This window comes from Urocitellus parryii, chromosome 7 (genome assembly GCF_045843805.1).
Source record: "Urocitellus parryii isolate mUroPar1 chromosome 7, mUroPar1.hap1, whole genome shotgun sequence".
Taxonomy (NCBI): Eukaryota; Metazoa; Chordata; class Mammalia; order Rodentia; family Sciuridae; genus Urocitellus; species Urocitellus parryii.
Window position 1 is genome coordinate 134,783,927 of NC_135537.1, and position 22,069 is coordinate 134,805,995.

Genomic DNA, 22,069 nt, shown 5'->3' on the forward strand with positions numbered 1-22,069 from the left:
TTAAAATAAATATCCCTTTGCAATAAATTTTTATATCTGCTTGATTTATCTTAAGTGTATAGCTTTAATTGGGGAGCATTGATATGTTTCCAATATTGTTTTCCTTCTTAGAAAAACAACATTTCTCTAACTTGCTGAGGTTTTTAAAAACACTTCTGTTGTAGGGTTTTATCATTTTCTTCAAAGAAAGAAGACCTTTATGAAGGTCATTTATAAAAACCTTTATTTCCAGCTATATATATATATATATAGTTTTGTTACTATTATGATACTGAAAAATATCTTTCTCTTCCCCTGATTAGAGTTTGTCTTTAGAACAGTTGGTTGTTTTGAATATTTATCCAGCCATTTTACTGAGCTGTGTTTTCTTTCTTTTTTTTTTTTTAAGAGAGAGTGAGAGAGGAGAGAGAGAGAGAGAGAGAGAGAGAGAGAGAGAGAGAGAGAATTTTTAATATTTATTTTTTAGATCTCGTCGGACACAACATCTTTGTTGGTATGTGGTGCTGAGGATCAAACCCGGGCCGCACGCATGCCAGGCAAGCGTGCTACCGCTTGAGCCACATCCCCAGCCCTGAGCTGTGTTTTCTAAATAGCTTTTTAATTGGTTCTCTAGCTTCTGGGAACTAGTATCCAGTTACAGTCCTGGGGGCACATTGGTCAGGGGGACTGAGGGGTGGTTTCTTCTTTACAGGGCCTGGGAATGGGTTGGACTAGCCCTACCCAGAGCACTGGCAGATGATCTCAGGCCCTTGGCTTGGGTCTCTGGGTGCTGTCTTTCCTCTCTTTAGAGCCATGTGGTCTGAGATTAAGGTTGGAGTACCAGGGTAGGAAAAAATGGCCCACTTTGGTTGTGCAAATGTTTTAGATTTCTGAACCTAGCAAAAGGCTGCCAGTAACTGGAATTAGGACATTGAGGCTTTCGGACCAGTATCTCTTGGACAGAGAACTCACAAGGTGAATTGGCTGGCTGCTTAAGATTGGCTAGTGCCTCCTGGCAGAGGTTTCTGGCTTTTTGTGTTATAGACCCTTTTAACAGTTGAGAGACCCCTTCTCAGGCTTGGTCACTCTACCGAAGACACTTTAAGTATATGGGCTAAAGGAATTTAGTTAATTCATTCTTTATTTTACAAGCCTTGGCAACTAACTGCTTCATTAAAGCTCTCTGGTTCAGACTGGGGAAGCCTTTTCCTGCCCTCATAGCTCTGTTTTACAGATGTGTACCCAATTGTGACAGTGAGAGAAAAAGCAACGATCCAGACCAATGGGAATTTAGGAGGAGACAGATGCCTGCAAGCTGAACCTTGAAGCTGCCTGCAAAGGACTGAGGTGAGAGTTGTGGAGGTTAGAAAATGAAGGATGTAATAAAGCATGTAAGCCTATTCCACTGAAGCTGGGTTGGGGAATATAGGGTTGGAATGGGAGGTGAGGACAGTGTATTGTGTAAGAATCTGCATGCCTCATGGTGGCACATGCCTGTAATTCCAGCTACTTGGGAGGCTGAGGCAAGAAGCTTGCAAGTTTGAGGCCAGTCTCAGCAATTTAGCGATAGCTTGTCTCAATATAAAAAATTAAAAAGGTTTAAGCATGTAGTTCAGAGGTAGACCCCCACCTGGATTCAATCCTGGGTACTGTCTTCCCCCTAACAAAAAAAAAAAACTACATAAGAATTATGTACAAGGAACTAAATGGGAAGCCAAAGATACCTCACTGTTTTCTGTGAAGGGACTGGGTCTGCTCAGTTGCTTAGGGCCTTGCTAAGTTGCTGAGGCTGGCTTTGAATTGCAGCCCCTGCTTTACTGTTTTTGTTTGATACTTTTGTAAAGTTTTTCCCCATTGGGAGCAAAGTAATAAGTACCAACCCATCAATTAAGATGGTTCCCTAGAGCTGCTGATGGATGTGGGAATATTTCCCACAGATTGGAGCTTCCTTTTTCCTATTGACTATATTTAAGCAACATTAATAATGTATCTGCTAGTTTTTATGTGGATCAGAAATGCCTATTAATGGAATGTGTTTGTTATAGCAGGAGCAAAAGGTGAATTAAAGGACAGGTTGCTTTGTGAGGCCATTGGTGAAACCTTTCCATGCTGTGGCTGTCCCATGCTTGTCTCTGGGCTACCAGGGTACACGAGGCTCTGAAGGAAGGCCCGGTCATCTTGTAATGACTTTTGTGCACTAGGACAGATTCAAATCTACCTCCAGGCCTTCCCTGTCCTTTGAGGTGGAAAATAGAGTTTACTAGGCAGAAGTAACATCTGAACATCCGTCCAAGACCTTGTGGTTTTTACTAGAGGTTGAGCAGAGCAAGATGGTCCCAGGAGTAGGTCCAAACCACACAGAAGCATAGACTAAAAATGTCAGCAAGTCTTAGGAGCAAGTGAGATGATATAGAAAGGCCCTTTAGAAATCCATTTTGTAATTATTTTGCATCACATATACCTTAAATCACCCCACTAGTCAAAGGCTCATGAACAAGATGAGAATGGTTTGCTCACTGCTAATCTCTTCCTTTACTTCAGGTGACAGCACTCATCCTAGTAAGGCAGGGTTTGTGTTCTGGGGAGGGAGGTGACGTGAAGGGGTGGTGAGGCAGGGACAGGGCTCTGATTACTTTGATGACTGATAATGCACCCCTGTCTCCTGTCCCTATAGTGAAGTTTATAGGCTTGAATTTAGCTCCTGGCATACCAGGATGGTGCTCCTGGCCCTTGTGTCAGTGGGAGCCACTGCAGAAGGTGCCCATTTTCTTGACTGACCTTCTCTTCTCAAAGAATTGAGTCATTTTCTTCCAAGGAGCACTATGTGACAGGGTAGGAAGATGGGGTGTGCAGGATCCTGGCCCCAGCAGAGGCCTCACAGCGATAGGGTGGATGCATGCACTACACACTCTGTGTCCTCCAGAAGAAGCCATAGTTCCTAGAGGACATGCTGAAAGCCCCAGTGACTGGCCAGGAGACCCCTGGACCTTGTTTCAGCAAGTGTGAAGTGGCTTTGCCATGACTTCTGGCTGTCTCACAGAGCTAGTGAAGAGAGGCGATGTGGAAGCTATAAAGCATCATGCTCATGGTAACAATGGAGGCGATTGCTTGGACTATGGAGCCAGATTTCCTGGATCCAGTTCTGGCACAGATGCTCACTAAGGGTGTGGATTGTGGGCACATCTGACCTCTTAGGATAGGTCAGGGTAATGACAGTACCAACCACAGAAGTGGTCATGAGAATTAAATAGGTCCCTCCATGTAAGGCATTTAGAGCAGAGCTCTGCAAGCAGTGAGCACTAAGAAGTGTTCACTGTGGTAACAGTAGTGAAGGTCATGTCCATTGGGCACTATGAGGCTCTAAGACTTGACATGGGGCTAGGCAGAATCAAGGAAAATACACTCAAAAGTAGCAGCCAATTTTCTCTCTCAGGGAGAATTCATCTTGATTTTGGAAATGTCCTTGACTCAAGAGTTTTAATGATGCAAATGTAAAAAGCAAAGGGGTGTCACGGGCTTGTTTCCCCAGGTGCTCTGGAGACTGAGACAGGGGGATTGCTGGAGCTCAGGAGTTCAAGGGCAGTTTGGGCTAACAGCAAGATCTTGTCTCAAAAAAAAAAAAAAAAAAAAAAAGCAAAAAAAACCCCTCTTCTCCTCTACTCTCTTTTTAGGTATATTGGGTGTTAAGCCTGAGCTTGTGGGGATGGTGATTTAGCTCCAGCCACGTGAAGATAAAATGCAGATACTCTGGGTATAGCTTGTACATATTTTTCACACCTACAGAAATATATTCCATGTCATAATGTCACAGACAGACAGTCTTGAAACAAAAACTTTACTAAACAATGCCTATCCTCACTTCTTAAACATGCTCTAATTTTTAAAAATTCTAGTTGTAACCTAGCAAATCAATGTTGTGACTCACCAGGGAATCTTGGACATAGTCTAACCAGCTGTGTTGTCAGGGACCCCACAAGGAGTCAGCTCGTTCTCCTCAGATGCCATTCATGCAATCTCTAAAGCTTTGTGAGAAGTTGCAGGTTAGCGTGGGAGTTCAGGGAGGTCCACCTACCTGGAGGACAAGTAAGAGCACAGCCCTTTCTCCAAAGCCAGAGTGGCAGCTGTGACAGGCTAAGAGGTTAGTATCTGGCATTCCAGCCTCTCCAGCAGCACACAGTATGAGCTCAGTAAAGGTTTGAGCAACCAAGAACAGAAGAGGTTCTTGGATTGGGAGCCTCAGTTACCCCTCTGGTCTCTGGAGACTCCTCCACAGAACAAACCAGCTCTGGTCACAAAACCTGCAGCTCCCTTTGGGGAGTGGAGAGACTCAATGAAGTGCCATTCTCTGTGCCACTTGTACAAGAGTGGTTCTGTGGGGTGCTTTCCAGCCGCTGGAGTGCTTCCCAAGAGCCTGGAGTGGTGGTGAATGCCTGTAATCCCAGTGACTCAGGAGGATTGAAAGTTTGAGGCCAGCCTCGGCAATTTATCCAGATCCTGTTTCAAAATAAAAAAATAAAAAGAGCTGAGGATGCGGCTCAGTGGTAAAGTGCTTCTGGGTTCAATCCCCAGTACCAGCCTCTGGAGTGCTTCTCTAGGCCAGATGCAACTCAGGGGACTCCTGCCAGCTTGGAAGGTCTATCTTCCTCTTTGCCTTATCCTGCAGCAGTGTCCTCAGGTTCGTAGGAGTGATGTGACTGCATGGAAGCTGCTCCCCCGCCCCCCCAGGGTTGGAGAGCCACATGGGGGAGGGCTGAGGGAGAGGCTGGCAGCTTTCCCTGTCATGACTGGGACAGGGTAGCAGTTCCAAAAGCCCTCTCTATTAAAAAAAAAAAAAAAATGGCTGAGTTTGTTCACTCATTCAACAAATATGTACAGAACGATAATGTGGCAGGCACAGGAGTGAGCATGGGATACACAGGTGTCCAAAGGCAAGGTCACTTCCCTACTGGAGCTTCTCATCTGGGGGGGGCTGGGGGGGGCACAGTCAATAAGTTAATGAGATCATCTCTGATAATGACAAGTGTTTTATGGGAATAAGATAGGGTAACAGGCGGGGAGGGGGGGGCTGGGGTTGTGGCTCAGCGGTAGAGCGCTCGCCTAGCACATGCGAGGTCCTGGGTTCGATCCTCAGCATCATATAAAAATAAATAAAGATATTGTGTCCAACTAAAAAAATAAATATATTTTTTTTAAAGATGGGGTAATGGGGTAGAAAGTGATTGGGGCCAAGTGTGGTGGCCTACACCTATAATCCAGACTACTTGGGAGACTGAGGAAAGAGGATTGCAAGTTTGAGGCCTTTGAGGCCAGCCTTCGCAATTTAGGCTATCTCAAAAAGTAAAAAGGACTGGGGATATAAGGCAATGGTAAAGCATTCCTGGGTTCAATTTCCCAGCACAAGGGGGAGGGGTTTGGGGGTGAGGGCAAGGACTACTTTTGGTGTATTTGGTGTATGATCATAAAAATAAACATTTTTGAAGAAATGGCATTTGTGTTGAAATTGATGAAAGGAATTAAAGATCCATGCTTACCAAATAACAACTGGGAGCAAGACACAGATCTGCAGGTCTCATCCTAGACTTAGTGAACGAAAAAATTTAAGGGCAGGACCCAGGAATTTGCCTTTTTCTTCTCTAAAGGATTCCATGCGTGCTAAAATTGGAGAATTTCTCCCCCGGGTCTTTTGAGAGGATCACACCTTTTTGGGAGGATCACACCCTGTGAGCTTCAGGGTTCCTTCCTACTCCCAGACCTTCCAGTTCCAGGAAGGGAGCTTCTAGTTTAGGGGAAGGGGCTAGTGATAAGGAGAGGAGCTGTGGTCATGTTAATGCTGTTTACTTGCTTCCTCAATGCTGAAGTATAACACCAGAGAAGCACGCGGAGGCAAATTATTATTAAATTATTAAATTATTATTAAATTATTAAAGGACAGCAGAAAAGACTTCTCCCCGAGGAAGAAGGGGACCCAAGAGGTGGAATCCGTGGAAGGGGGAGATCTTCCCTCTTTTATAGCTAAGGTCTATCTTTCAGCTTTCCCGCATTTCTGTCGATGTTCCTGTCCTTTGTTCTGTTATCTTGCAGTGACAGAATGTAGGTGGGAGACCCAAAAGGTGAGGGGCAGATGGGCCAGAGGAGTAAATAAATAAAAGGTAAGGGAATTGTGTCCAACTACAATGAAAAAATAAATATTAAAAAATAAAATTTAAGAAAGAGCTGGAGGTCTAACTCAGTGATAGAGCACCCCTGGGTTCAATCCCCATTTCAAAAAAACAAAACAAAACAAAAAACCGCGTTCCTATTTTCATCTCTTCTCACTCCTGCCCAGCCGCCAGCATCTGGGCAGCCGCACAGGGCGGTACTGTGAACTCTTGAGGGCCCTCCCAGACCAGTGGCTGAGGAGGACGGCCGGTGGTGTCACCGTGTCGGCCCAGGCGGTTGCAAGGTCGCATTCGGAGGTTCTAGGCTGGCCGCAGCCCAGCTCAACGCTGGGGCTTTCCGAACCCGGCAGGTACCCAACGGCGCGCCTCGCTCTCTACGCCCCGCAGCCCAAGCACACGCTTGCCCATGCGGGTTGGAGCTGCGCGTCCTCGGGCTGCGGCAGCGCGGACGCACAGCGCACCGCCGGCCTACCAGCAGCGGGCGGCGGCGGCTCCCATGCGGCACACGTGGGGCTGGGCGCTCTGGAAGCCCCGGTGAGCCGGCGGCATGGGGCAGGCGGGCTGGAAGGGGCTCTGCCTGTCGCTGTTCGACTACAAGACCGAAAAGTATGTGATCGCCAAGAACAAGAAGGTGGGATTGCTCTACAGACTGCTGCAGCTCTCCATCCTGCTGTACCTGGTCGTGTGAGTTCCTAGACGCTTTCGGGAAGCTGGGGGAGGGGCGGGGACAGGACTCAGCAGGGAGGATGGAGAACAGTAGGCAGGGTCTTCTCCAGGGTCCTGGAATTTGCACGTGTGCACGTGGCTTTCCCTGTGCTCCCTGCCTGCGGAGAGGCCGACCTTGGGCTCTTGTGGGTAAAAGGTAGCCCTCTACTCCCCTGCCTGCTCTGGAAGTGAGGAGACGTGGGCTGGGGCTTCTGGGTCCCTGGGTTTATGAGACTGTCCACAGACAGCTCCTTTCCCTAGTGCTGCAGCCCCCAGTCTTAGGGCCACGGGAAGGGGGCAGGGATGCAGGGGGCTGGGCTGTGGCTTTCTTCCCAGAGGCCTCCCTGGGCCCTGGCCTGACAGCTGGCCCAAGCATCAGGCAAGTTATTTTTAATCACTGAGCGTCAGTGTTTTACTCTGGTCTGGGGCAACTCATCAGCCTGGCATGTCCGGGAACTCCCTTCCTGTCAGCTCACCTCACCTAGCCTCTCTGGTATCCAGCTGGGGGTCCTGCCCAGAGATCTCTATCCCCAAGTTCATCTGTCCCCTTCCCCCACCCCCCATCCTACTCAGCAGGAGCTGGGGCCACAAGCTCAGGGGTCAGTTCTTCAGGGTTGCTCATCAGGCACTGTTCAGAGTCTTCACCCCTGACTGACAGGAGGGAACAGGTGGAGAGAGAGAGCAGTCATGGATAACTGGGATGTGCCTTCTCGAACTCATTCAGTAAATGCTGTGCAGTTTCTCCCATTTCCTCCTCGGGGGCTACAGCCCTGGCCTTGCCCTACTCAGTCCTAAAGGTCAAGCACTCAGCTTTTCCTGAACTTCATCCCCAAGGCACCTGGATGCCTCCCACCTCAGGGCTGTTGTACATGCTGTTCCTTCGCCAGGCATGCTTTTCCTCCTTAGTTAGTACTCACTCATTCTCCAGACCTGGATTCTTGAATTACTCCCTCTCCTTTCCTCCCTGGCATTCTCATGGTATGATTATCAGCTAATTTAGGGGAACAGTTGTTCAGTATGTATTTCTGACTCCCTGCCAGTCTGGGGATGCCATGAGGGTAGTAGGGCCTGGCATCACCTCACTAGGGAACAGGTGTGAAATGAATGAGTGAATGAATGAAAATGTGTTTTGAGTATTTGCTTCATGTTGTTGTCCGGGCCAGGCCAAGGGTGTCCTTACTAAAATGATTGGTTGGCTCAGGGGGGTCATAGCCCTCTCAGAATTCCTTAGAGACATGGCAGCCTAGAATCCAGGGCACCCTAGCTCTGTCCCAGAGGTGAGATGAATGCATGTACATTGGCGTCTGCCACGCTGAAAACCTTCACTGGGACCCTGGGACCCACCACTTACTGCATGTAAGCGGTAGCGGCTTCCTGCTCCCTCAACCTCAATTGCCCCAACTTTACCAAGAGGGGTCAACCTGAACTGTCTCTACCAGCAACAGCAACAAGTGATGAGTTCTATTCATTGGGTTCTTCTGTGCCAGACACTGTGCTCAGCAATTTATATGTTCTGTCTCATTTGTGTTTATATGGATGAGCCACATTTTGCTTATCCATTCACCAGTTAATGATATTTGGATTGTTTCCACTCCTTGGCTGATAAGAATAATGCTGCTAATAATATTCTTGCACAGTTTTTTTATAGACTATGTGTTTTGGGTTCTCTTGGGTATATACTTAGGAGTGAAGTTCCACGGTCATTGTAACTCCCTTTTTAACCTCTTGAGGAACTTCCTACAGTGGCTACATCATTTTACATTCCCACCAGTAACATATTGAAGGTTCTTATTTCTCTACATTCTTGCCAACACGTTTTTTTTTTTTTTTTAGTTTTTTAAAATTATTATTTTTAGTGTGAAGTGGAATCTCGTATTGTGGTTTTTATTTATCTTTTCCTAATTTATCTTTTTTGAGGGTGATGTCTAATCAAATGTTTTTAAACATTTTTATGTTCAAAATGTTTTTAAACCCATTTTTAAATTGGGTTGTCCTTTTAATTGCTGAATTGTAAGAGTTATTTATATATTCTGAGTACTAGTCCTTTACCAGGTATATGACTTACAAACATCTTCTCCCATTCTGTGGGTTGTCTTTTCACTTTCTTGATAATGTCCTTTGATGTGCAAAAGTTTTTAATTTTTTAAATTTGGTACCAGGGATTGAATTTAAGGGTGCTTAACCACTGAGCCACATTCCCAGCCCATTTTATTTTTTATTTTGAGACAGGGACTAAGTTGCTTAGGGTCTCTCTAGGTTGCTAAGACTGGCTTTGAACTTGTGATCCTTCTGCCTCAGTCTCCCAGGTTGCTGGGATTATAGGCATGTGCCACTGTGCCCAGCAAAAGTTTTCAATTTTGATGAAGCCTTATTATCTATTTTTTTTTTCTGCTTATGTTTCTGGTTCAAAGAATACAGGATTTTGTGCTCTTATTTCCTAGATTAGTTTCAGGTTATGCACTATCTCATTTAACCTTCTCTGTTATCCCTGACGGGGGGCATTATTATCCCTGTGTTACCTTGGGAAACCAGTGCTCCCAGAGTGAATCACCTTGCCTGGAGTCACAGCCTGTATGAGGCTGAGCAGGTTTCAGCCCAGGCTTGCCCTGCTCTGGGGCCTCAGCACCTGAGAGCAGTGGTTTTTGCCTCTTTAGAATTCCTTCCTCTGGGGTTGCTTGTCACCTCTGCTGCTTGCAGGACTGAGTTTTAGGCAACCATGGGAGCTGTGAGCCCTACCCAGGAGGAACAGGTGGAGCCCTAGGAGTTGCTGTGATGCCCACTCCAGCCTGGACTTGGGCAAACATCCCTGAAGGCAGTGATGTGGCTGACACCCTCCTGCTGTTCCCCTTCCCACAGGTGGGTGTTTGTGGTGAAGAAGAGTTACCAAGATGTTGACACCTCCCTGCAGAGCGCTGTTGTCACCAAAGTCAAGGGCGTGGCCTATACCAACACCTCTGAGCTTGGGGAGCGGCTCTGGGATGTTGCTGATTATGTCATTCCACCCCAGGTCTGAAGCCCTGCTTATCACTGGGGCCCCAAGCAGGCAGGCCTTGGTTGGGGGTGTGTCACATGGGGAGCTGCTGGTTTGCCCCAGGAACTCCATCCATTGTCTCCTTCACCCAGCTGGAGACCTTGTCCAGATTCTTTTCCCATGCCAATCCCCTGCCTTCGTTTTCTGTGCCTTGTGTGACTGCTCTCTTCCCAGTGAACTCTGAGTCTGTTGAGACTAAAGGGGGCCCAGAAAACCTTCAGGTCATTGTGAGTCAGGTGGCCCAGCACAGAGAACCCCTGTTTTACATGCTACTGCCCTGGGAACAGCTCCTCAGCCTATTCACAATTGTCGTGCCCTAGGGCCAGGGCAACCCCATTGCTGCCTCTGCTCCTCTGAGGTCTGGGCTTGGACCCCAGTGGCTGAATTTAGAATAGGGATTCATGGGCAGGGCACTTGGGATTTGTGGGCCTGGGAAGGACCTCTAAAAGAACATCTTCTCAGGAACTGTAGGGTCAGTGAGATGATGGATCAAATCCACCAGTTTTGTGGCCCTATTTCCTCCAACACCCATGCAGAGGCCTCACATTGCCAGGAAGCCCTGGGAAGGAGGGTCCTCCTAAGAGGGTAGGAGAAGGTTCCTCAATGCCTCTCTGGCTCCCCAGGGAGACAATGTCTTCGTTGTGATCACCAACCTGATTGTGACTACCAACCAACGGCAGGGCACCTGTGCTGAGGTTCGATTTGGTGTGGGGAGTGGGGAGGGGTGGGATTGTGATGGGGTGGACCCCTCTCCTGAAGCAGGGGCTTCTGTGTGCTCTGAGGATCCTTGTGGGCTGTATGCACTGGTGAACAGTGTCTGCATAGTTTGGGGGAAAAACAGATTCTCAGAGGGTGTGTGGGCCCAGGCCAGGGAAGAAGACCTCTTTTAACCCCTGGTGGCCCCAATGAGGCCATCCTTATGCAGCGCCTTTCTCTTTTGGCAGTATGAAGGTGTCCCTGATGGTTTGTGTTCTCAGGACCATGACTGCCATGCTGGGGAGACTGTTATAGCTGGAAATGGTGAGGGCTTGGCATGGTCAGGGGAGGTGGGGATGAGGGGGACCTGGAGCTGGGAGGCTCCTGGCATCGTCCCTGTCCCACCCTGCAGGAGTGAAAACTGGCCGCTGTCTGCGTGTGGGGAACTCAACCAGGGGCACCTGTGAGATCTTCGCCTGGTGCCCAGTGGAGACACAGTCCATGCCAATGTGAGTGGCTCCAGCCTCTGTCCCTTGAGGAGTTGCCGGGTCCCATGCTGTGGGTCCAGCTTGGATGGAGACACGTCCCCTCTGAGATTCTCGTTCTGAGGGAGATGTCAGGACATCCCAGAGAAGCCTGAGGACCATCCCAACTGAGCAAATTAACTGTCTTTGGCAAAGTCTCCAGGGGACCCAGGGAACAGGTCTCAGCCCTGCCACAGGCCTGGGGAGGCGTGGAGGGGCCATGGCAGGGCCTTCTGCTCAGTCGGTCCTGGACTGTTTTCAGGGAACCACTCCTGAAGGAAGCTGAAGACTTCACCATTTACATAAAGAACTTCATTCGTTTCCCCAAATTCAACTTCTCCAAGTATGTGGGGCTTGGTCATGGGCAGGGGGTGTTCATGGGATGGGGCCTTAACTCAAGCCCCCTGAGGACCTTGGTTGGCCCTCCCCGTGGCTGTGCATGGGCCTTTGTGCACACAGTGTCTGCATGTGAATGAACTTCAGGGTGATGTTGGGGCTCCCGTATGCCTGTTGTGGGTGTGGGCTCTGTTCTTGACTGGAGTGGGGTAGGAGCTGGGGAGTGGTCAGTTCAGGCAAGAGCCCACTGACTCAGGGGTCAGGCCCAGGAACAGTGAGTCTCGCTCATCCTTATTTCACTACTTCCACCCAGGGCCAATGTGAAGGAGGACACGAATTACTTGAAATCCTGTCGCTTTAGCCCCAAGAATCTTTACTGCCCCATCTTCCGACTGGGGTCTGTGATCCGCTGGGCGGGGAGTGACTTCCAGGACATAGCCATGAAGGTGGGTGGTACATGATCAGGGAGCCTTCTCTAGGGGCCCGGGACCACATGAAGCAGGTGTGGAGGGGGATCTATAGGTCGGGAATGACCCTGCAAAGTCACCTGCCTCCATGAGCTCACTGTTTTCAGAATTAGCTGTGCCTGGCTTGGGCCCGGAGTCTGGTGCTCATTGAGGGGCAGACTTGCCCCTGTGGCATAGTTCTCAGCCCCTGGGGCTTCGGGCTAAAGGGAGTCAGAAAGAGTCCCTTGGGCACATCCTGGCCATGTGTAAAGTGCCTGTCTACAAAAACTGCTCTCTCTGGGTGGTTAGCTCCTTTCTCTCCTGAAGAGTGAAGAGAGTCCATACTGTAGCTAGAGCAATGGGACATTCTCAGCCATTCTGTTCCAGAGGTGGGGATAGAACCTCCCTGGAGGGTTGTCCCCAAGGCTGACCTCTAGCCTGAGCCCTTTATCTGTTTTGTCTAGCTCTCTGTATGTGACTTCTGTCCCTCTCCAGAAGGCTCTGGGTATTGAGCCTTGTCTCTTGTCTCAAGGGTGGTGTGATAGCAATTAATATTGAATGGGACTGTGATCTTGACAAAGCTGCCTCCGAGTGCAACCCTCGCTATTATTTTAGCCGCCTGGACAACAACCATGTAAAGTCTGTCTCCTCCGGGTACAACTTCAGGTAACTGTCACCTTGTGCCACCTTGTGACCCTGACCACATTTCACATCTGACCCTGGGTGCCAGCACTGTGCTACCCCTAGGATGGGTGTCAGAATAATAGATGCGGGGAGAGATGGCCAAGGAGAGGATCCCAGCAGAGTGGTGGGGAGCGTCCTGTGAGTGTATCTGTCTGGTGAGAAGGGTGTCTTTTCTTGCCATAATACTGATAAGGCTCAACTTCTTTGCTGGATCAAGTTCATCCATGTTTTGTTGGCCCAGGGGTTAACCTAGAGTGTAGTGGGAAAGCCTTGGCCCTTGGGGTAATGCCTGGCTTAGATTTCAAAGGCCTGGGAGCATCTTTTATACTTGGCTCAGTGAGATGATCTGCAGCCCTCTTCTAGGTCTGCTGAGAGTCAGTCTCCTGGGGGTGCTGATAAATCCCCAGAGCAACCATGGTCCATGCTGTGCTGCTAAAGAGGGAAGGCACAGGCAGGCTGGGGCTTCCCCTGGGCTTTGTCTCCCCTAGGTTTGCCAGATATTTCCGAGACTCGGCCGGGGCGGAGTTCCGAACCCTGATAAAAGCCTATGGGATCCGCTTTGATGTGATAGTTAATGGCAAGGTGTGTGGGTGGTCCTCCCATTCTGTGGTTGGGTAGGGTGGGGTGTGGGAGGTTGGAGATCCCCTTGGGATCTGACCGTCCATCCAGCCTTACTTACCTGTCTTGTCTCTTGTCTTTCAGGCAGGAAAGTTCAGCATCATCCCCACAATCATCAACGTGGGCTCTGGGGTGGCACTCATGGGTGCTGTGAGTACCTTCCTCCTCCCTCCCCACTTTCTATTCTCTGAGCAGGGAGAGGGAGGTAACTGACTGCTCAGGAGGAGTGTGCCCCAATGCCCCAGAAAGCAGGAGACTTGGTGAGATCAGAACCTACATGGGTAAAGAGGGCTCTTTGGGATTTCACATCATGCCAGCTGCCCCCAGATGGCAGTGACAGCTGGAATTTCTCTTTTTAGAGCCAAAGAGGCATCTGCCTGTAGCTCTGGAGCTGTGAGGTGGGCTGGGGGTGGAATTAGGTCATCCCCTAGCCATGGTGTGGGCTGGGGTCTCTGGAATCCTGGGTCAGCCCCCGAACTTCTAGTCTCCATCTCCACTTCTACTTAAAGGGGGCAGGATTACCCTATGAACGGGGTTTCTCAACCTCCGCACTATTGACACTTTGGGAGCTATCTTATGCATTGTAGGATGTTTGGGAGCATCCCTGGTCTCTATTCACCAGATGTCAACGGCACCTTCTCTGAAGTTGTGATGTTCAGAAATGTCCCCTGGCTGAGAATCAGTGGGCCAAGGAGATGAAGGCTGGGGAGATGGCCCTGTAATCCTTCCTCTAGGTGGCTCTTAAGTTAGCCCAGAGAGGCTCATAGGAGAGGATGTTGTGATTGGAGGGCTGGGCAAGTTGCCTCTGAGTGCCTGTAATGCCCTTTGTACTTCTGGAAGGGTTGTTAAGGACATGGGAGTTGGTGGTTGGCTGCCCATGCCAGCAAGTTCCTTTCCAAGGTTTCCAGCTGCCTCTTCCCTCATTCTTCTGCATGACAATCCCAAACAGCCTCATTGGCAGATTCAGGCAGGATCTTGGGTTGACTTTTTCTTAAGATCAGGAAAATTGTGCCTTGTAACAGAACTCAGAACTCAAAAAGGCCATGCACCTGAGAGGTGATTGATACCAGAGGGCTCCAAGTGGATTCCTTCTAACTGGAAACATTGTTGCTAGAGAGTTCCAGATATGTGTACATATATGCAATCTTCTTACATTTTGGATAAAATACGGACATCTGGGAGACCTACTTGAGAAATGAAGATAATGATGCAGAGAAAAGGTGGTGGTAGAGGTTGAAGGAGGAAGGAGGATTAAGGAACTGATAAATGACATTTTTGGCATCTGGGAAAGACAGATATGCAGTGTCCAGAGTCAGAGGACCAGGCTCAACTATCCATCAAGCCATACTGGTCTTGGTGCTCAGGAACCTCACGCCCAATCCTGGGCTGTGAGTTGCATCACTCTTTAGTGGTGCAGATGGACATTACACACAACTTGCTGGGGTCTGAAGTTTGTTTAGGGGTCAGTTGGGTTCAGATGGGTTAGGTCAGGCAGCCTCTCTTACCCTGAACACTGCTGTCATGTCTTTGTTAGATATAAACCTTCTCCAATCAATCTCACGCTGACTTTCTAAAATGTTGCAATTCTGACAGTCTCCCTTCTACCTCAAGGATTAGGATGAATGCCTCAAGAACATTCTCAGACAGGCTGGTTCCCATCCACCTGTGCAGAAGTGCATCACCCTTCCCCCACAGGCCATATGGCATTTCCCAGGCATGACAAGCTTTCTCCTCCCTCTGGAATGCCCTTCCCAGGCTTTGTATGAACTCCTATTTAGCCCCAAGGCTTAGCCCAGTCATCCACCCCATCTAGCCTGAGTGAAGCCCTGTCTTCTGTCTACTCCTGTGCCTCTCCCCATTCATTAGAAGACACATCACTGTGTCATAATTTATTTGCTTGTCTCCTAGCAGAGGGAGAGTCCCTGGAAGATCCCTCTGGTCCACATTCTCCCTGTACCCCTGTGTGGTCCCAGCTTGTGGTGGGTGCTCAGCAAATGTATGTTGACAGAATGGGTTAGGGTAGTATGGAGGGGGGTTCCTAGTCTATGGGATCTGGTGGCAGAGCTCCAGTCTAACTTTGTGTCTACCATGGTCCAACTCTGCAGCCCTAGACAGTTTCCTTGTGTGTTAAAGGGGGACATGAGGACCCCTTGCAGATTGTTGCAGAATCAAGTTAAGAGTTCTGAGTTAGGCCTGCAACTGTTTTGCAGGGGGCTTTTTTCTGTGACCTGGTGCTCATCTACATCATCAAGAAGAGGGAGTTCTACCGTGACAAGAAGTACGAGGAAGTGAGGTCAGTTAGGCTTCCTTTCTGCCAGTGGGCCCCATGGGCCCCACTGACTTAGAGCCTTTGCCTGGTTGGCTACTGAGTTTGGGGTGTGGAGGCAGGGGCCAAAAGGTATGGGGAATGTGGGGTCTTTCAAATATACCTGCTCCATAGAACTGGATTCTGCTTCAGAGCAGCCCAGGGAAAGAAGAGGCCTTCCCAGGCTGCTGGCAGGGTGAGCAGGTTTACAGCCTCTTCCTATGATTTTGGACGAGTCTCAGATGGTTTTTCTATCTGCAAGATGACAGTTGGTTTACATAGCACTAGTATTTTGGGATTTGGGGGGCTTGAAGGTTCTAGTGGGCTGGGAATCTGGGTGGTAAGGAAATCTGCAGGGGCTTCTTTCAGGGGCTTCTTTCCAGTCCTCTTAGACCACTGGCTTGTGTGTGAGTGTGTTTGTGTGTGTGTATGTGTGTGCGTGTGTTTGCAGAAGCCAGTGTGAGGGGGAATCGTGATGGGGGTGGAGGCTGCAGGTAAGAAGGGATAGCCCTTGTCTTGGGAAAGGCTTTCTGGAGAGGCTGGGATCAGAATGAGGAACTGGGATGGGCATCTCGGAGCTCCCTCCGCCCCGCACATCCAGGATGGCGGGCGCAGGATCTGCCTGAGTGGTGTGGTTTGCCTCGATTGAACTCCAGCCGCAGCTTGAACCCAGCCCAGCAGCGAGGAGCCCGACCTGGCCGCAGACCGTGCTGCTGGAGGAACGAGGGCAGCTGCCTTTCTCGGCCCGCTCCGCCTATGTCTGGGGAGGCGCGTACAGGGCAGGGTCGAGAGGGCAGTGCGCTGGAGACCGAGGCCGAGGTGGCACAGCCAGGGCAGCCGGAGGAGGAGCTGCTGGAGGAGCAGCCCCAGGCGCTGCCCAACCGTAGCCACTGGAAGGGGAATGGCAGTGTGTGCTCGCAGTTCCCCGAGCTAGCCAGGTGAGGCGCTGCTGGGCAGAGCCGGCTGAAGATCGAGTCTTGCAGAGGGGGGCCGCTAGGACACGCCCTCCAGGTTGGCCTGGACACCCGGCAGGATGTCCAGGACTCGCAAGGTCCCTCCCAGCTGGACTTGGGAGAGAGGGGTTGCTGGTGGTTCTGTAGGCCCCCATGAGTCTCCGTTAGCGCCCCAATCCCCCTGGATCCACGTGCAAACCAAACATCTTGCTCTGCTGTCCCAGCATTAAAGCAGCAAGAGTACCCCTATTCACCCAGCGCCTTTCCCTTCCCTGTGCTGCATTGGGCTATTTGTATATGTTAATTCATTTAAGCATCTTAATGAGGTGGACACTGATATGCCTTACTTTGTTAATGAGTCAACTGAGGCACAAAAAAGTTAAATAATTTCTTCAAGTTCCACAACTAATAAGTGGCAGAGCTGGAATTTGAATCTCGGCAGCTCTGGGATCTTGTATCTCTAGGATCTAGTTCTCTAGTGGGTTACCTTGTCTAATAAAGACTCTCATCCCCCCATCTCCCATCAGATCACTCCCCTGTGTCCCTCTTCTATGTAGACATTCTGGAGCTGCCCTTCCCCTGGGCACTGCCTGGAAGTCCTGGTCAGCCTGCTTTTTCTTCTGTAGATTGTGGGGCGGGAGCTCTAGTCTGAGTCAGGTGATCTGAGTTTAGGCCTGCTCTGATTATGCCCTGTGGTGTCTTGGGCCTTATTTTCTTTTTCTTTTTTCCTCTCAGTAGGGGTTGGACACAGAGCCCTCTCCTACTTGGTCAGGCTGGGATGTTCCCAGTCTTGGGATGGCCTTTCCTCCAATCCCCAGCTTTCTTTCCTTGCAGACTCAGGATTTGGCAGCTTACAAATGGGAGCTTGGGCTTGTCTGGAAAAGAGCCAGAGAAATAGTCTGGGGTGGAGCAGAGTGAGGAGAGAAAGGTAGAGGCTAGGGTCTGCAGCAGTGGGGTCAGTGGCATTAGAGTCTAAGGACCTGGGTGGGGCAGGTCTGAGCCCAGCAGCCCTTTATGTGCTCCCTGAGCTGACCATCACTTCCTGGGCACCTGCCTAAATGCCTTACCCTGCAGGGGGAGAGAGTGGCCGCCTTGCTTGTCTTGGCCCAGCCTGCCTGTTGCTGTGGGAGGCTCCATGCTCATGGGCCTACGCTCCGGCTGCCACCACAGATGCTGCTTCTCAGTGCTTGGCGGTTCCTGAGGACTCAGCTTGAGCATCCCCATGTGTTTGGGGTGCAGCCAGGAACCTGGACAGATTTCTCCTTTCTCCACATGCTCTGACTGCCTGCAGTGCTGTCAGTGGAAGGTGGAGGCTGCTGCATGTGGCTGCCTTTAGGGAGGTGACCCATCCACAGAGTTCCTGACAGTCTTCTCTGCCTTCTGTATGCCCCTCTCCCACCCTCTTGCCCACAGGTCTGGCCTTCTGAAGAATGTAGAGGTGAATGCTGAGCAGCTGCAGAACCTGCGGACAGTGGAGACGTAGCTAGAGCTGGTGGCCTAGAGCAGTCTTGAGGATGTTGGGGCCAGAACCACCCACAGCTCTGAACTGAGAAGAGATGTGCATGTGTCTGCAAGGGACAGGGGCTTCCAGGAACAGCCATCTCCCCTGACTGAGATCCTGTTACAAGCCTTATGTTGTATGGAGGGGAGTCTTGGCAGCCTGACTGGCTCAGATCCAGAAGAGGAGGCCCTGGGGCAGGCGCCCAGGGAACAGGGCAGGCCAGGAGCCTGAGTGATACTAGATTATTTTAATTTTTCCTGAGAAACTGACTGGACATTCATACTCATCCATCCGTGCATGCAGTAAATACTTATTGATGCATGCTGTGTGCTTGGCCCTATATAAGAGATGCTTAAATGAGATACTGACCTGGCCTTCAGAAATGGGGTAGACACACATATAATGACCTTCAAGCCAACAGAGACATTACTGCCCAGCTACTCTGGCTGCCTTCCCGCCTCTAGCTGATAAGTTCACAAATCCCTGTAGAGAATGACAATTGCTCAGAGAAAGCCTTTAGATAACATCCAGGGGAACACTTGGTCTTACCCATGGGATAAAATTTAAAGGTGGCCAAAGAGGCAATAGGAAAGGACTGGACCAGTTGGAAGGCAGCTGGCCCATAAGGGGAGAAGCCAATTGCAAGGGCTTTAAGGTAAGATGGGAAAGAGAAGGCAGGGAGGACTCTACTCCATTCTTTTAGGTAAGCTCAGCAAGACCATGTCTCCCACTCACACCTCCCCAAGAATAGTGACCTGCCCAGATGTGAGATGCTTTTGCCTGTGTGATTTGGCTCTTGCTGTTTTGTAGGGCTGGATGTCCCTGCTAGCTTCCCCTCCTTAAGTGCTAACCAGGTAAAGGATTCTCTTTTAGCAGGTGTCAAGTTGCTGGGAGGCCCTCACTTCCCCACCCCCAAAGTGGGGTCCGTGGACCAGCATCACTAGGGGGCCTGTTAGAAATGCAGAGTCTCAGCCCCCTCCCTTGTCCTACCAATTCAGAACCCGTATTTCCCCTTGGGTGATTTGCAAGCATATTATTATTGCTTGAGAAACCCTGATTGTGAGGGGAGAGAAGGCCAGCTTGGCTGGAAAGAGCTAGTTTCTAGACACACCTCCTGAGACCGGGATACCTCTCCCACTCACACCTCCAGCCTGAAAGCAGCATTATGCTCAATTTGTTTGAATTAAAATATCTTGACTAGGTAATATTTCTATGATTCAAACATGCCTATAATTCTAGTGATTCGGGAGACTGAGGCAAGAGGATCGGAAGTTTGAGATCAGCCTGGGAAGGCAGGGAGGCCTCTACTCACAAGTCCCTGTAGAGATTGATGTTATCCAAAGGCTTTCTCCTTTTATCCAAAGGAGAAAGCCTTTGGATAACATCCAGGGGGACACTTGGTCTTACTCCATGGGATATAATTTAAAGGAAAGGACTGGACCAGTTGGGAGGCAGCTGGCCCTTAAGGGGAGAAGCCAACTGCAAGGGCTTTTAGGTAAGCTCAGCAAGACCATGTCTCAAAATAAAAGTCTAAAGGGCTGAGAATGTGACTCAGTAGTAGAGCACTCCTGGGTTCAATCCCCAGTATACACCCCCCGCCCCAAACAGAAAGGAGTAGTAAAAAGTCAGTTCTTTTCACACATTCTCTGGAGGTAATTACCAATTCCAGAAGACTCCTTATTCTGCTAAGAATCCATGTTCACATGGTTAATTATGCACTAACTTAGGAAATGATCTTTTCCTGTAAGGCAGATGCTCCTGTGTCAGAGATGGACATGAAATGTGCTTAAATATTTGGCTTGGGGTCTGGCTAGCTCTTTTCCCTATCCCATGGCATTGGAGGAATGGCTGGGTGAACCCAATAGCATCCAGGAAGCATACCAGGGAACATCCTCTTTGGAAGGGATATGGTCTTTGTACACAAGGGGGCAGCAAGCCTCCTTCCACAGGAGCCTTTGGGGACAAAGAGTCTCAAGGCATCCAGCAGGAGGTTACTGGTGAGGCTGCCACTGGGGCGGTGGAGCATGGTGCCCAGAACAGGACTCCTTATAAAGCAAGCAGCTCCCTCACCTTGGGTTGTCTGGGGACCTGTCAGTGAGTGAACTGGCACTCTGAATAGAAAGTGGAAAATTTAGGTGATCTATTTAAGTGTTTTACTTCCTCACTAAAGCAAACCCTTGGGTTTTATAATCTAGCATGTTACTTTTATGGTTGGGAGGAGGTAAGAGGGGCAGGACTTGTGGCTGCTTAGCGATAGATCTGGTTCCTCTTAACCTGATTTTGAAATGGTGTGTCACAGTCAAATAACCTGAGGACAATGATACTATTTTATATTGGAGTATAAATGCCTGCCTACAGTCATTCAGTCAGTAAATATTTACAGGGTCCTTATTATGTGTAAGGTGTTGGAGTAAATGATGGAGATACAGTTGTGTTCAACGTATAGGGTCCCTGCCATCGTGTCCTTCCTGGCTGGTGGGAGCTGGACCTTAACCAAGGGGTCACACCTATAGTCACAGACTCAGAGTGCTTGGAGGGTTTTTAACCAGTAGTCATCAGAAAGTTTCTCCAAGGAATTTTGACATATTATTTGAGACCTGAAAGGTTAGGAGCAGCTGACTGGGTGAGGAAGGAAGCGGTCCAGGTAAAGGAACCACAAACGTAGGAAGAAGCCAACTGAGGATATGCGTGAAGGCAGTGTAGCTGCATAGGGTTTTGTGAGGCTTTCCTGTTGTTGGCCTTAATTTTTTGGGGGGTGGGAGGCACCGGGGATTGAACCCAGGAGCACTTAACCACTGAGCCACATCCCCAGCCCTTTTTTTTGTATTTTATTTAGAAACAAGGTTGCTTAGGGCCTTGCTAAGTTCCTGAGGCTGGTTTTGAACTGTTGATCTTCCTGCCTCAGCCTCCCAAGCTGCTGGGATTACAGACAAGCCGCCATCACGCCCGGCAGATTTTTTTCTTTGGTGGTACTGGGGACCAAACCCAGGACCTATTTGAACTCTAGGTGAGTGTTCTACCATTGAGCTACATCCACAGCCCAAGTTGGCTTTCTTTACCTCTAAGGATTGCCCCATTACACTTTATTGCCTTAAAAGGACTAATTCAACCTAATTGTTTCTTAGAGGCCAGCAAAGCTGTCCAGGCGGCCTCAATGGCTACACGTCAGGGGGGGCCCATACTCAGAAAGACCAGGGAGCCCATTACAGCTTCTGGACATCACTGTACATTCCTGCCAGAATTGCCTTGCTTTTTGCAGACTCTGGCTTGCCACATTCTGCATAATCTTGGTGTAAGAGTTGGCGGCTCATTAATCTTACAGAAATGTGCTTTTAAATGGAGAGAAGTGAAGCAGGAAGTTGAGCTCCTTCCAAACTTTTGAGAAAATCCCTTTCTCTCTAGGCACTGGTTGCCTCATTGGGAAAATGAGAGTTCAAGCTCTAAGACCTTCTTTCTTCTTCTTCTTTTTTTTTTGGCGTTGGAACCCAGTGCCCTTGTGCCTGCTAAGCACACACTCTACCACTGAGCTGTATCCCTGGTCCAAGAGAGCTCCTTCCTATTCTGATATTCTAGGTCCTAGCTTAAACTTGCTCATCAACTATTTTCCTAACAATTATTATCCCATGCCTTTGGGAGCGCCATACTAGTTACACACTGGGTGCTATTAATAGTGACATCATGGGAATCAGCCACGAAAGGTCGAAGTTCCTCCATTCTTGATGCTGGGGGTCATTAACACTGAACAGTCATGGCTGCCTTTTTACCCCCACCCACCCTCATCAGTTCTTCTGTTCTCAGTGGGGGAATCAGTTGTAAAGGGAGAATGTTACTTTTTCTAGGTATCTCTGAGCACCTCAGTGATCGACTACTATGCCCTGTAGAATTCTTAAAATCACCCTACTTGGAATGACATCTTGAGTCTATGTAAAAGGGATCCACCCATTTCCAATCCACTACCTCCCAAGCGATGTGAGTTTCCTCAGAGGAAACTCTTCACTGCATCCAAGAACGCATTCTCTCCGAAAGACTATACTGTACTGCCAGCTGTTTCCCTTTAGGCTGGACAGAGTTAAAGGGGGCAAGGTGGTAAGCACCTTCCGGGACCTGCCCAATATATGTATTTTTGACACTTT

At 49.4% G+C, this 22,069-nt stretch overlaps 1 protein-coding gene across 4 annotated transcripts; it reads left to right on the forward strand.

The window, feature by feature from the left end:
* Positions 1–6,381: 6,381 nt before the first annotated feature.
* On the forward strand, positions 6,382–22,069 carry P2rx5 (purinergic receptor P2X 5). Of its 4 annotated transcripts, none has more exons than XM_026393929.2 (13): positions 6,382–6,821; positions 9,699–9,849; positions 10,497–10,568; positions 10,818–10,893; positions 10,982–11,078; positions 11,356–11,436; positions 11,743–11,875; positions 12,408–12,541; positions 13,048–13,141; positions 13,262–13,327; positions 15,388–15,470; positions 16,139–16,420; positions 17,849–22,069. In XM_026393929.2, the coding sequence occupies exons 1-13, from the start codon at positions 6,685–6,687 to the stop codon at positions 17,916–17,918; spliced, it is 1,476 nt and encodes a 491-aa protein (XP_026249714.2). In that variant the 5' UTR covers positions 6,382–6,684; the 3' UTR covers positions 17,919–22,069. The 4 variants fall into 4 exon arrangements, with proteins under 4 accessions (XP_026249714.2, XP_026249716.1, XP_026249715.2 ...); XM_026393930.2 differs by lacking the exon at positions 9,699–9,849 and adding an exon at positions 9,540–9,698 and having other exon boundaries at positions 6,735–6,821; XM_077800436.1 differs by lacking the exon at positions 9,699–9,849 and adding an exon at positions 9,497–9,698 and having other exon boundaries at positions 6,748–6,821.

Bases quoted from the DNA above. Each gene is read 5' to 3' on its own strand.
- P2rx5 (XM_026393929.2), top strand. From the start codon at position 6,685: ATGGGGCAGGCGGGCTGGAAGGGGCTCTGCCTGTCGCTGTTCGACTAC. The intron at 9,850-10,496 runs GTCTGAAGCCCT...CTGGCTCCCCAG, and splicing joins ATTATGTCATTCCACCCCAG to GGAGACAATGTCTTCGTTGT. The intron at 11,437-11,742 runs GTATGTGGGGCT...ACTTCCACCCAG, and splicing joins CCCAAATTCAACTTCTCCAA to GGCCAATGTGAAGGAGGACA.